The sequence below is a fragment of the Sinocyclocheilus grahami genome, unplaced genomic scaffold (genome assembly GCF_001515645.1).
Source record: "Sinocyclocheilus grahami isolate Dianchi unplaced genomic scaffold, SAMN03320097.WGS_v1.1 scaffold201.1, whole genome shotgun sequence".
NCBI lineage: Eukaryota > Metazoa > Chordata > Actinopteri > Cypriniformes > Cyprinidae > Sinocyclocheilus > Sinocyclocheilus grahami.
Genome location: NW_015505380.1, coordinates 315324 through 328397, shown reverse-complemented (window position 1 = coordinate 328397; position 13074 = coordinate 315324). Strand labels below are relative to the sequence as shown.

The window sequence follows — 13074 nt, the reverse complement described above, 5'->3', positions numbered from 1 at the left end:
AGCACTTGCATATTATTGCTCTTTTGTTGGTTTTGATTGCTTCTATTGTCATCAATTGTAAGCGTCTGCTAAATTACTAAATGTAAATGTAATGTAACTGTAATTCTGACTTTTGTCTCATAAGTTCGTATTTATATCTCATAATTCTGACCTTTTTCTCATAATTGTGTTTATATCTCATAATTTTAATTTTGTCTCGTAATTTTCTCATAATTCAGACTTTTTTCTTATAAAGTTTATATCTCAATAATAATAAAAAGCCCTTGCTACATGTACTGTGTTAGGCTAATCGAGACTTGTCACAGCACTTGCATATTATTGCTCTTTTGTTGGTTTTGATTGCTTCTATTGTCATCAATTGTAAGCGTCTGCTAAATTACTAAATGTAAATGTAATGTAACTGTAATTCTGACTTTTGTCTCATAAGTTCGTATTTATATCTATCTCATCATTCTGGCTTTTTGCCTGTAATTGTGTTTATATCTCATCATTCTGGCTTTTTCCCTGTAATTGTGTTTATATCTCATCATGCTGACTTTTTTGTCCTGTAATTGTGAGTTTATATCTCATCATTCTGACTTTTTGTCCTGTAATTGTGTTTATATCTCATCATTCTGGCTTTTTGCCTGTAATTGTGAGTTTATATCTCATCATTTTTACTTTTTGTCCTGTAATTGTGAGTTTATATCTCATCATTCTGACTTTTTCCCTGTAATTGTGAGTTTATATCTCATCATTCTGATGTTTTCCTTGTAATTGTGTTTATATCTCATCATTTTTACTTTTTGTCCTGTAATTGTGAGTTTATATCTCATCATTCTGGCATTGTCCCTTATTATTATGAGTTTATATCTCATTATTCTGACTTTTGTCTTGTAATTGTCAGTTTATGTCTCATAATTCTGACTTATTTCAGAACTGCACAGAACTCTGAATTGTGAGAAAAAAGTCTGAAATGTGAGATAAAAAGTCACAATTAAATTTTTTTTTATTCCGTGACAGAAACATTCTTCCATATCTAGAGATATTTTGAAGCTTCATTCATTGCCAGAGGCCCAGCATATTCAAAAACCTCCTCACAGTTCATTTAAATAAACGGTGAATATGTGCAAAACAAATAATCAAAAAATAGGACATACAATAATGAGAATACAGTTTCAAGGTAAATATCCGGTATTAAAAAAAAATTCCAAAAGAAGAAACAAATCTTTAGAAACCAGCAGGTGTTTACAGAATCAAGAACAGTGAAGTAAATGAAGTAAATCATGAGTCTCAAACATCATTCTCTAATGTATACAGCTGTAGAAATGGTGCTTACGTTCACATTACAACACTCTTAAAATCTTATAACGTTCTAGAGAGGAAGTGATGTCATCACATGGCATTCCAATCAAAACCCAGTGACACTGACGATTCAGAAACTTTTTTTTTACTTTAACGTAAAAAAAATAAATCAAAGAAAAAAAAACAAGCATTTGCCAACGTGAATATAAAATCATTGTAATATTAGTGCTTTAAAGACAAGTAATATTTTTTTCTACAGTACTACTCATAAATACTTCTATAGCTTTTGTCTCTGAAACTCAATGAATATATTAATTGTCTTTTTCCCCTCTTGTTCTATTGTCTGTATTGATGTCGCAATAAAATGACTGAATGTAATCATTCATAAAATATATGGCAGCACACAAATATTCCTATCCGAAAAAAATAAAAACTTTTTATGAACAATAAATAATAGTTTATGCTAATCGGGTACAGATAATAATACAGGAAACATGAGGTATTAAGTCCGAAATCATATGATTTTCACTCAAGTTTTAGCATGATGTCAAAAATACATGATTTCAATAATATATAATTATTGTTTTCACATCACGGTTTGAGAATCAGAGCTTTTGCATTGCAGTTATGAGAATTTGGGAAATAAATGCATTAAATTGTCACGAAAATAACGCAAAATATTCGCCATAATCCTAAAAATAGGCTTCATATTCTTTAGTAAATTCACTTTCTGATTATTTCGTGGTTATGTCACACATCCATAATCTCTGAATATGCTCATGTAAATGTCAACGGAACTCACAGAAGGGTAGAAAAGCGTAAAAACGAACTAGATTCACTCAGTACTGAGCCTGGAGTAAATACAGAAAAATCAGTCAAAATGACCAGGGAGCAAAGTCAAAAGTTACCCAAACCCCGCCCCCCACCACCCTAGCCCCGCCCCTTCACCCTGTGCTACGATCTATTCCGATTATATTAACAACACGCTGGACGAAGCTAAGCTAACGAAGCGAAGTCTCTAGTGTTCGCTAGCTATCTTGTTTTTAAAACACGACAGAATAAGAAAAACAATTGCCTTTTTTGCTTTGCTTTGCTTTGCATTGAATCGTAGCTTTTTCAGACATGATTGCACATTTTCTGGCTGCTTTTGTCTTCCTCTAGGCTTCCGCAGGAAGATCAAAACATGCTCGGATGCGTTTAGCGCCGTGATGAAGCAGTTTCTGTCGCGTCTCAAAGGCTCGGTCGACACGTCAGGTGCCCAAGAGGATCCACAGACCATGACATCATTGAGTCTGATGCCCTGAGAGTTAAAAAAGATCTGTGGCCTTTCAGGTTTTGCGCCTGCATGTGTTTCCAATGGTCTCTACATCTCGTTTCCGCTTGCTATTAAGCGACATCTCATCCCATCCACACAAAAAAAAAAAAACGATTAAACGAGGTGCATTCATTTTTTTCCCTGTCTAAAATGCTTCCTTTCATTATTTCTTGACTTGTAGTCAATTACATTTGACTTCCTTCTCTTGACAATCACAGCTATTTTCGGGGAGAGCCGAGCCCGAGGGCATCCGCTCTTCACTCCTGTGGCTCTTAACGAATCACGAACGGCCGCTTAACGAACTTCACAGCAACACGGATCCGACTGTGAATAGAGACGAGCTTGAATGCAAATGAATGGACAAAGAGACAGAAACACGACGAACTGGAGCTCATTTTGTGTTCTTCACACCTACATTCACGGCAAAAACATGAATATCTTGTACTAAAATGATTTTCTTAATTAGTATTTTTGTTTTGCTTTATATTATAAATATCTAAACATTCTTAAATTAAGATACATTAACTTCAGAAGCAAAATCATTTTTTAAATGATCAAAATGTTGTTAGTTTTTGCTTAAAACAAGAAAAAAAATTCTGCCAATGGGGTCAGAAAAACTTAAAAGTGACATATCATGAAAATCTGACTTTTCCAGGTGTTAAGTGCTATAATCAGGTCCCCGGTGCATCTACCAACCAAGCAAACGTGAAAAAGATGAACCCAATAACTTTGTTTTGGGAAGCCTTGCATGGCAGAATTGCATGGTTTTGGTCCTTTGGGATCCTGGAGGGAGCGTCTTTTTAAAGGAGAAACGTCTCGTATGCTGGCATGAAGGTTTAGAGGTCAGGTTCGGTCTTTGAGACCCAGATTCGCACGCAGTCGATGACCAGATAAAGACCTGCCCGTTGAGAGACGCTCACTATTTCTGATTTCTGAATATCTACTGTACACACAGAAGAGGAACATCTGTTACAAAGATGGCAATGGATCTCCGGTGGTCAGATCTTGAGGCGAATACTTGTTTTTAAGGCCTGGTCACGAAATGAAAACAGCACAAAAACATCTGAAACGGATGCCGTATTTCTAAATGTAGGGAAATTGTTGAGCTTCATCGTGAAGTGAGCTAGCCATGTCAGGCTTGTGTTTTAATAGTTTTATCAATTATTTCTGCTCCAGATTTGAAGATTAAGCTCATCCAGAACAGATATATAATGCTGTATGATCTGACAGATTGAGAGGCATGCAATCCAATCTAAATAAACTCAGATTTCTCCTTTAAAGCCAACATGAAATCCACCCTTTTTATTGTATTAATACATGTTTCTGGACTCATTTTCAATGAAACGACTTTACTTCTTTTAGCCGTCAAGGCCTCCTGTTTTCATAGAGAATCAATTCTTTGCGGATAAAATGAATTTCCGCTTTACTTTTTCAAAACAGAAGTAAATGGGTTTTCAAATGAAGGTTTCATGTTGACTAAGTAAATATATTTGTAACACTTTACCTGAAGCCTTTATAATGCATTCTAAAAGTATTTTAATGCATTAATTATGGCTTGTAATGTACCTTATAAAGCATAGTATTATCTCGTAAAAGTGATATGATCCATAAGTCTTGGCAATTTATGTTTTTACATTACTTTAACTCATCAAAATAACTTCCAAATCAAAATTTCACATTTCAAATTTCAAATGTTCAAAATTAAATTTTTTAAAATAGGTTATATGAAATTCATGTAATTTAAGTTGAAATTATTTGTACAACCAAGGTGATTATACCTAAAAAGAATGTAAGGCAGCAACTGAACTTAAGTTTTTAAGTTGAAATTTTTTTTACATTATTAAATATTTTTTGTTACTCCTTTAGATATTACAACACATTGCAACATGACAAACAACTGTTTGATTCAGATTCAACAAGCAATCTGTAAATATTGTAATGCATTGCTATTTATGAAAATATATACACTGCAAAAAAATAAATAAAAAAGATTTTCTTCCTTAGTATTTTTCTCTTGTTTTCTATAAATATCTACAAATTCTTGAATCAGGATGCATTTACTTGACAAGTAAAATGACTTAAAATATTATGTCTTGTTTTCTGAAAAACTTTTGTTAGTGTTTGCTTAAAACAAGTAAAAATATCTGCCAATGGGGTAAGAAAAATAATCTTAATTCAAAGGCTAAACAATATTTTCTTTTACCTCATTGCTAGATATTTGTGCTTGTTTTAAGCAAAAACTAACAAAATATGGATAATATTTTCAGAAAACAAGACGTCATCTTACTTGTCAAGTAAATGCATCCTGATTCAAGAATGTTTAGATATTTATACTAGAAAACAAGACAGAAATACTAAGGAAGAACATCATTTTATAACATACGTATCTATATAATTAATGCATTATACATAAAGGCTTCAAGTAAAGTGTTACACTGCAAAAAATGATTTTCTTGCTTAGATATTTATACTAGAAAACAAGACAAAAATACTAAGAATTCTTGAATTAAGATGCATTTACTTTACAAGTAAACTGACTTGAGATATTATGTCTTGTTTTCTGAAAATAAAAAAAATTAAAATTGTTAGTTTTTGCTTAAAACGAGCAAAAACATCTCCCAATGGGGCAAGAAAAATAATCTTGTTTAGCCTTTGAATTAAGATAATTTTTCTTACCCCATTGGCAGATGTTTTTGCTTGTTTTAAGCAAAAGGATTACACAATTTTGTAAAGAAAACAAGACAAAAATCATTTTTTGCAGTGTACCAAGCAGATTGTGTGAGTGTGAGCGATATGATCAGTTCATTTAGATTTACACTGGATTCCAGCACAGATCACGTCTGATAGATGTGCAGCGAGATCACGAATCAATCCAAAACCTCAGCGTTTCCGTTTGTGGTTCATCTGGCAGTTTCAGTAGCTATCGACCTCCTCGTCCTCCTCCGTTTCATCTCATTAAAGTCTGAAGTTCAGAGACGAGCGTCTGAATCTTTCTCTCCGAGTACAAAAAGCCACGTCCGATCGTCTGTCCGTTTACTGTGGATTGTCACACGAACACAAAGGCTTCTGGGATGCGCTCCGCTCGTCTTTCCGTTGACCGGTGGAATGGAGAAAGAGCGCGACACGATGAACGATACGATCCAGCGGCCGGAAAGTTTACTATACATCTTCCTTACTTCTGTACAAGTTCAAGTATTATCTTCGCTAATAAAAATAAATACAAAACATGAAAAATGATCAACTCTACTCCTATATTCTACATTTCTAATCTACGTCGGTGCAAGAAACAGCTACCAGAGCAAACGTTTTGTCGTCGTCACACGGGCCGCCAGATTTATGTTCTTCTACTGTTAACGTTAGTGATCGTTATACTTGCAGCTACAAGGTAAGAGTTTTAGATTTTTTAAATATATATATATATTTATATCTTTTAAAAAGCGTGTAGTCCTTTGGTCCCTATTTTCTAAGGAATGATGCATGTAGATATTCCTGGATACTCGTCCAGAGCGCAGAACACGCGATACCAGTGTAGGCACGAAAACCAAAAATGGCAGCAGGCTGGTGTGTGTGTGTGTGTGTGTGTGTGTGTGTGTGTGTGTGTGTGTGGTAATATACAGGGATGAATCTACAAGCAAAACTGCACTGCAAAACATTTTCTTACTTCGTATTTTTGTTATTTGTACATTTTGCATTTTTGTAAGCATCAAAAATGCATCAAAATTAAGTGAGTTTAAGCTTAAAACAAGAAGAAAAAAATCAGTCAATTATTTCTCAAATGAAAAATTGGTCAATAAAAATTAAATAACTAAAAAAATAATAAATTGAAAATAAATTGGAAAAATTACAAAAATAATAAAACAAAATTAAATAGAAAAAAATTGAAAAATAATAATGGATAAAAATAATGAAAAAAAAAAGTTAAATACAGATGAAAAAAAAGGAAATAGAATAATGAAAAATAAAATAATAATCATAAAATAAGTATAAACTCGCATAATTTAGAGAATGTTTTATTGGAAAATGACTTATTTTGCTTGATTTAAGAATGTGTAGATATATGGCAAAAAACAAATTCAAAACAACTCAAAAACACTAGTTTTTACAATGAATTTCAGAGAAGATCTCCTGATGAAGCCATATGACAAAAGCCTTCGCTCGATTCATAAACAATACTTTCTTTCACCGTTAGAGACGGTGCAACACTGACTGAAGCAACGCGATCAAACAATACACACCAGAACAAACAGAGAGAAAGAGAGAGAAATATCCACCACATTCAACGAGGAAGAGCACAACAGCTCACGGCACGACGGCGATAAAGGGGTTAAAGTTCACAAGGCTTCAAAATCACCCGGTTACGGTTACCCAAAGAGACCAGGTCCACTGAAACAAGCAGGGTTTGGACTTACACGAGTGCGTCCCTGATGCAGACAAACATACCCGTCCTGAGCTACCTGAGCCCTGACAGAAACACAAGAATCACGCCATTCGTCTCGTCAGCTTCACAGGAAGATGGCTTTAGGAATTTAGATTCAGCGGATAAATCAGGACAGATATACAAAACATTAAGACAAACATGCACATTAGTACTGTAGGACGTCATGAGTTTAAGACAAACACACAGCGAGGAAGACGTGAGTTCTTGTGCGTCACATTCTCCCTCATGTCCCTCCAAACCCGGATGACTTCACATCTTCAAAGGAGCACAAAAAGAGATGTTTTATGCATGCAACGCCTGAATGCAACACAGCAAAGTTTGAGTAAAACGAGCATAAATGAGACGTGAGAGATGCACTGGAGGGGAACATTTGAGTCCATTTGGGGAAAAAACTGATATAATGGCATGACAAAGACTATATTAAAAAAAAGGAAATAATAAAATAAAAATTGAACAAATAATGAAAAAATATTAAGAAAAATGGAACAATAAAAAAAACACAAAATAAATAAAAAAAGATTTATGGGAAAACAATAATAAAATAAAATAAATTGTAAAACAATCATGGAAAAATAAAATAAAATAAAATAAAATAAATTGTAAAACAATCATGGAAAAATAAAATAAAATAAAATAAAATAAATTGTAAAACAATCATGGAAAAATAAAATAAAATAAAATAAAATAAATTGTAAAACAATCATGGAAAAATAAAATAAAATAAAATAAAATAAATTGTAAAACAATCATGGAAAAATAAAATAAAATAAAATAAAATAAATTGTAAAAGGAAATAATAAAATAAAAATTGAACAAATAATGAAAAAATATTAAGAAAAATGGAACAATAAAAAAAACACAAAATAAATAAAAAAAAGATTTATGGGGAAAACAATAATAAAATAAAATAAATTGTAAAACAATCATGGAAAAATTAAATAAAATAAAATAAAATAAATTGTAAAACAATCATGGAAAAATAAAATAAAATAAATAGGGAAAAGTAAAGTAAAGCAAAGTAAAATTAAATTAAATATTGGAGGAAAAATTGGGTCAGTTTTTCAGACAGAGACTTCAGCACTGAAAAAAAGTGTTCTTTCTCAATATTTTTTTATTTATGTATTATTTCCAGTACAAATATCTAAGCATAAATGCAACACATCAAGATACATTTACTTGACATGCAAAATGACGTAAGATAGGAAGTTTTGTTTTCTGGTAAATTCTTCACAATATAGTTAAGTGATAAGAAAAAATATATTATTTACTTCTTTCAAATGGACAACATTTTTCTGACCTCATAGCCAGAGATTTTTATATTATTATTATTATTATTGTTTTAAGCATAAACACGCCTAATTTTGATACATTTTAAGACTTAATAGGCATTAGTACCGAAAAATAAGACAAAATTCAGAGAAAGAACATCACATATTTGGAATATTTGGAGTCTTATGAACTACTTTTTGAATGCTTTTATGTCCTTGTTAGAGCTTGAGAGATGTGGATGTAAAAGATCAGTATGAATATTGTTCAGAAAGAAGTCATACGAGTCTGTAATGACATGAATGTGAGAAAATCAAGAACTATTCATATCTCTCTTCAGCTAAAGTTCACTTTACTTTAGCAATTCATCATCAATTCATGAAAGTTAATGCAATGACAATATGCAAATGATGTGTCATTACTAACCCTTTTAAGTAATCAATAATAATTGTTTTTTTTTGGAAAAGTGTGTAAAAGATTTTGTTTTATGGTCAGTCATGGTCGGTGGGATAATGTGTGTACTGAATTAACATATTTCTGCAGTCATAAACAGCTATTTTAAACTGTTTGATCACATTCTAGGGTTAATGTTATGCATAAAAAACCCTTATACCCATCAACGCGTTTCAAAATTGTTACTTTCTTGTAACAAACATCATAAAATTGTTATATTAGTGCTGCTACAACATCAATATTGTACCTTATTTGTTACATTTGAAATATTAATTTAGTGCAATATTTTGTCATTGCAACATTTTAGTGCATTTTTACACTAACAACTACAATTGGATTTATATTGTATACCGTTATCACAATTTTTATTCATTCTGTGACCACACTCAACAAAACTGAATATATGTGATATATTCTTATATTAATACTAGACACCTTTAAGATAATGTGGACCAAAAATCTTTATGTTAATATACTTCATGCTTTGATCATGTAACAATTTGCACTAAACGTGTGAAACTGCACATATTTCATTGAGACACTTTATTTTTTTCCATATTTGCTGGAAGTGCACTAAAACATCAGTCAGTAAGGTTTTCAAAACTTTATAAATGAGAACCTTCTTTACGGTCACTATTGTGAGTGGTGGGATTAAATGGGTTAAAAGCTTTTAAAGCACACAGTTAACTGCTGACAGAGAGTCATGCACAGGATTCTCTGAAGCTTTCACACAGAACAGAACTGAAGGCAGATTAGACAGAAACAGACACGCTCTCTGACCTGTGAGTGAAGGCGGCAGCGGTCAGCTCAGGGTCAGCTCAGGGTCAGTACGGCCGGTTGGCGTCCTTGGGCCGCTTCAGCTGAACTTTGAGCCTCTTCATGCCGATCTGAAAGCCGTTCATGGCCTGAATGGCTGCCTGAGCGCTGGAGGGGTTATCAAAGCTGACGAATCCTGAGAGACAAACACAGAACAATGCCATCAACAACTGCTGCGAATAACCACATTCATGAAGAAAACTGTGTGAGCAATGAAGAATAATGTAGCACAAAGCCGTGCTGTAATGCACATTCACAAAGCTGATTCCGTTCGAGCTCAAATATTTACTTGAAGTTGCCTTGAAATGTAAAGTTAACACTTCAATAATTTCTCAACACGTACGCATGTTCACAGTTCTCTGATGTCAGTTAAAAAAACAAAAAAGGTATTTGTTTTAACTTTTATGATTTAGTAGCTGTCCTTCAACTTAAGAACCCTCTGCAGTTCCCTCACAAACCCCAGTTTGGGAAAAACCCTAATGTAATGGCATGACAACGAAAAAAATAAAAAAATAATAATAATTATAATAATAAAAAAATTAAATTAAATTGAGATAAAATTAAATTAAATTAGATAAAATTAAATAAATAAATAAATTAATAATTAAATAAAATAAATAAACAAATAAAAATAAAAATAAAATACAAGAAAATAAATTAAAATAAATAAAATAAATAAAAACCGTTTTCATGATTGAATTACTAAAATAAAAATTTGCCATCCATTAAGTCATGAACCTCCTGTAGTTTCCTCTTGAATCCCAAATTGGGAAGCCTTCATATGATGGCATTACAAAGATGGTTACACAAAAAAATAAAAATAAAATAAAAAAATTAAAATAAATATTTTTATATATAATCAAATTACTTAAAATAAAAAATTAGCTTTCCATCAACTTCCCTCATGAACCCCAATTTGGGAAACCTTGATATAATGGCATGACAAAGACTGTACATATTAAAAATGAAAATACATAAGAAACAAATAAAAAAGAAAATGAATGAATGAATGAATTGTCATGGTAGCTGAGTTTGAAGGTCACTCCGCCGGGCAAACAACAATCATCACAAACAAAGGAACTTCACAACACCTTCAGAACTCATTATAACAACTGTGAGCGACTTCAAATTCAATTCTAGTACAAAATGAAATTGCGAAAATGCACCAGCTATAAAGTTGCTAAAGTGTTAAGGAGAAAAACATTTTCCCGAGGTGATTTTGTTTCAGTGATCTGTTCTTCACCACACAGTTAAATCACTTACACTACAAGTCAAATATTTTTTTTATATTTTTTAAAGAATTCTCGTCTGCTCACCAAGCCTGCATTTATATGATACAAAATACAGCAAAAGCAGTAATATTGTGAAACATTTTTACTATTTATATAACTGCTTTCTATTTGAAATAATAATCAGAAATGTTTCTCGAGCAGCAGATCAGCATATTATACTGATTTCTGAAGATCATGTGACACTGAAGACTGGAGGAATGATGCTGAAAATACAGCTGCTCATCACAGAAATACATTACAGTTTAACAGATATTCACATAGAAAACAGCTGTTTTAAATAGTAAAAATATTTCAAAATTGTACTGTTTTTGCTGTACTTTAGATCAAATAAATGCAGGCTTGGTGAGCAGAAGAGACTTCTTTAAAAAACATTAAAAATCTTATCTTAAAAATCAGTAAAAACAGCTAAATGAACATTCTTACCCTGCGATTCAAAAGTTAAATCAAAAGTTGAGAAAACGTGAAAGTTTAAGGCAACCAGCTTCAGCAGATTTTTGAGTTCTGGTTGCCTTAAACGTTTAAGTTTTCTCAACTTTAGATTTTTTACAGCATACTCTCATTCAGTGTTCGATGAGTTACACGCTGAAGTTTAATACTTGTATAAATCACAGTATGAGCAAGTCAGAGATGCTTGTCTGAACAAACAGTGAGCGTCTTATGTTACAGGATCTCGCTCCTGTCCTCTTCTTATCGCTCTGATTATTCGAGACAGAGACGAGCTCCTCATAAACCTCAGTCACGGCAAACAGATGAAAACACGAGGAGACGAGCCAATGACAGACATTACAGCTCCAAACCAAACCACAGTCACAGCTCTGTGTCTGTTTGCTCGTCTGTTACTGGAAAAATAGACCAATGAACTCTATGACATTAATCAGCTATTACTGCAACCTGTTCAAACGTTTAGAGTAGGTAAGATGTTTTTTTTCCTCTTTTCTGCTCACCAAGGCTGCATTTAGTTGATTAAAAATACAGTAAAAATGGTGAAATATTATTACAATTTAAAATAGTTGTTTTCTGTGTGAATCTCTGTTAAACTGTGCTGTACTTCTGTGATGCGCAGCTGTATTTTCAGCATCATTCCTCCAGTCTTCAGTGTCACATGATCTTCAGAAATCAGTATAATATGCTGATCTGCTGCTCAAGAAACATTTCTGATTATTATCAGGGTTGAAAACAGTCGTGCTGCACAATATTTTAGTGGAAACTGTGATGCATTTTATTTTTCAGGATTCACAGAAAGTTCAAAAGAACAGCATTTATTTGATCTTTTGTAACATTATACTGGCACTTATATATATATAGTTACATAAATAAATTGATTAAAATTAAAAAATGGCATTCTATAAATTTCCAGCAATTCCATGGATTCCAGTTTATATATATATATATTATTATATATTATTATTTTATTTTTTTTACATGTAAAAATAAATGAATATAAACATACAAATAAAATAAGTTCAAATAATAAGAAAGAAATAAAACTGAAAGCGCGACTGAGTTTGAAGGTCACTCCGCCGGGCAAACAACAATCATTACAAACTACTTAACTACTTCAAAAATCCCCTTTAAAACCCATGATGACAGCTGTGAGCAACTTCAAAATAAAGTGTTGCACAAAAAAGAATTTGATTGCGCTAGAAAGTTCACACACGTTCAATGACTGTCCCGAAAGAATATATGTGACCCTGGAGCACAAAAGCAGTGTTGAGTCGCTGGGGGATATTTGTAGCAATAGCCAACAATACATTGTATGGGTCACAATTATACATTTCTCTTTTATGCCAAAAATCATTAGGATATTAAGTAAAGATCATATTCCATGAAGATATTCTGTAAATGTCCTACCGTAAATATATCAAAACTTCATTTTTGGTTAGTAATATGCATTGCTAAGAACTTCATTTGGACAACTTTAAAGATGATTTTCTCAATATTTAGATTTTTTTGCACCCTCAGATTCCAGATTTTCTAATAGTTGCATCTCAGCCAAATATTGTCCTATCCTAACAAACCATACATCAATGGAGAGCTTATTTATTCAGCTTTCAGGTGACCCTTATGACTGATTTTGTGCTCCAGGGTCACATTCGAGAGGCCCGTCAGGACAGAGTTTGAATGATCTGCATCTCTGCGACAGACTGTACACGAAACAATCAATGACTGAAGCACATCAGCGGCGCTTCAGAGAGTCCGTGTTCAGATAA

At 32.5% G+C, this 13074-nt stretch overlaps 1 protein-coding gene across 1 annotated transcript in view; it reads right to left on the bottom strand.

The window, feature by feature from the left end:
* Positions 1-9541: 9541 nt before the first annotated feature.
* LOC107595376 (CUGBP Elav-like family member 6) overlaps positions 9542-13074 on the bottom strand; it is a 25798-nt gene continuing 22265 nt past the window's right edge. Inside the window, exon 7 of the mRNA XM_016285760.1 lies at positions 9542-9708. Coding sequence (XP_016141246.1) covers positions 9581-9708 — 128 coding nt within the window. The 3' untranslated portion in view covers positions 9542-9580. The remainder of the gene's footprint in view (positions 9709-13074) is intronic.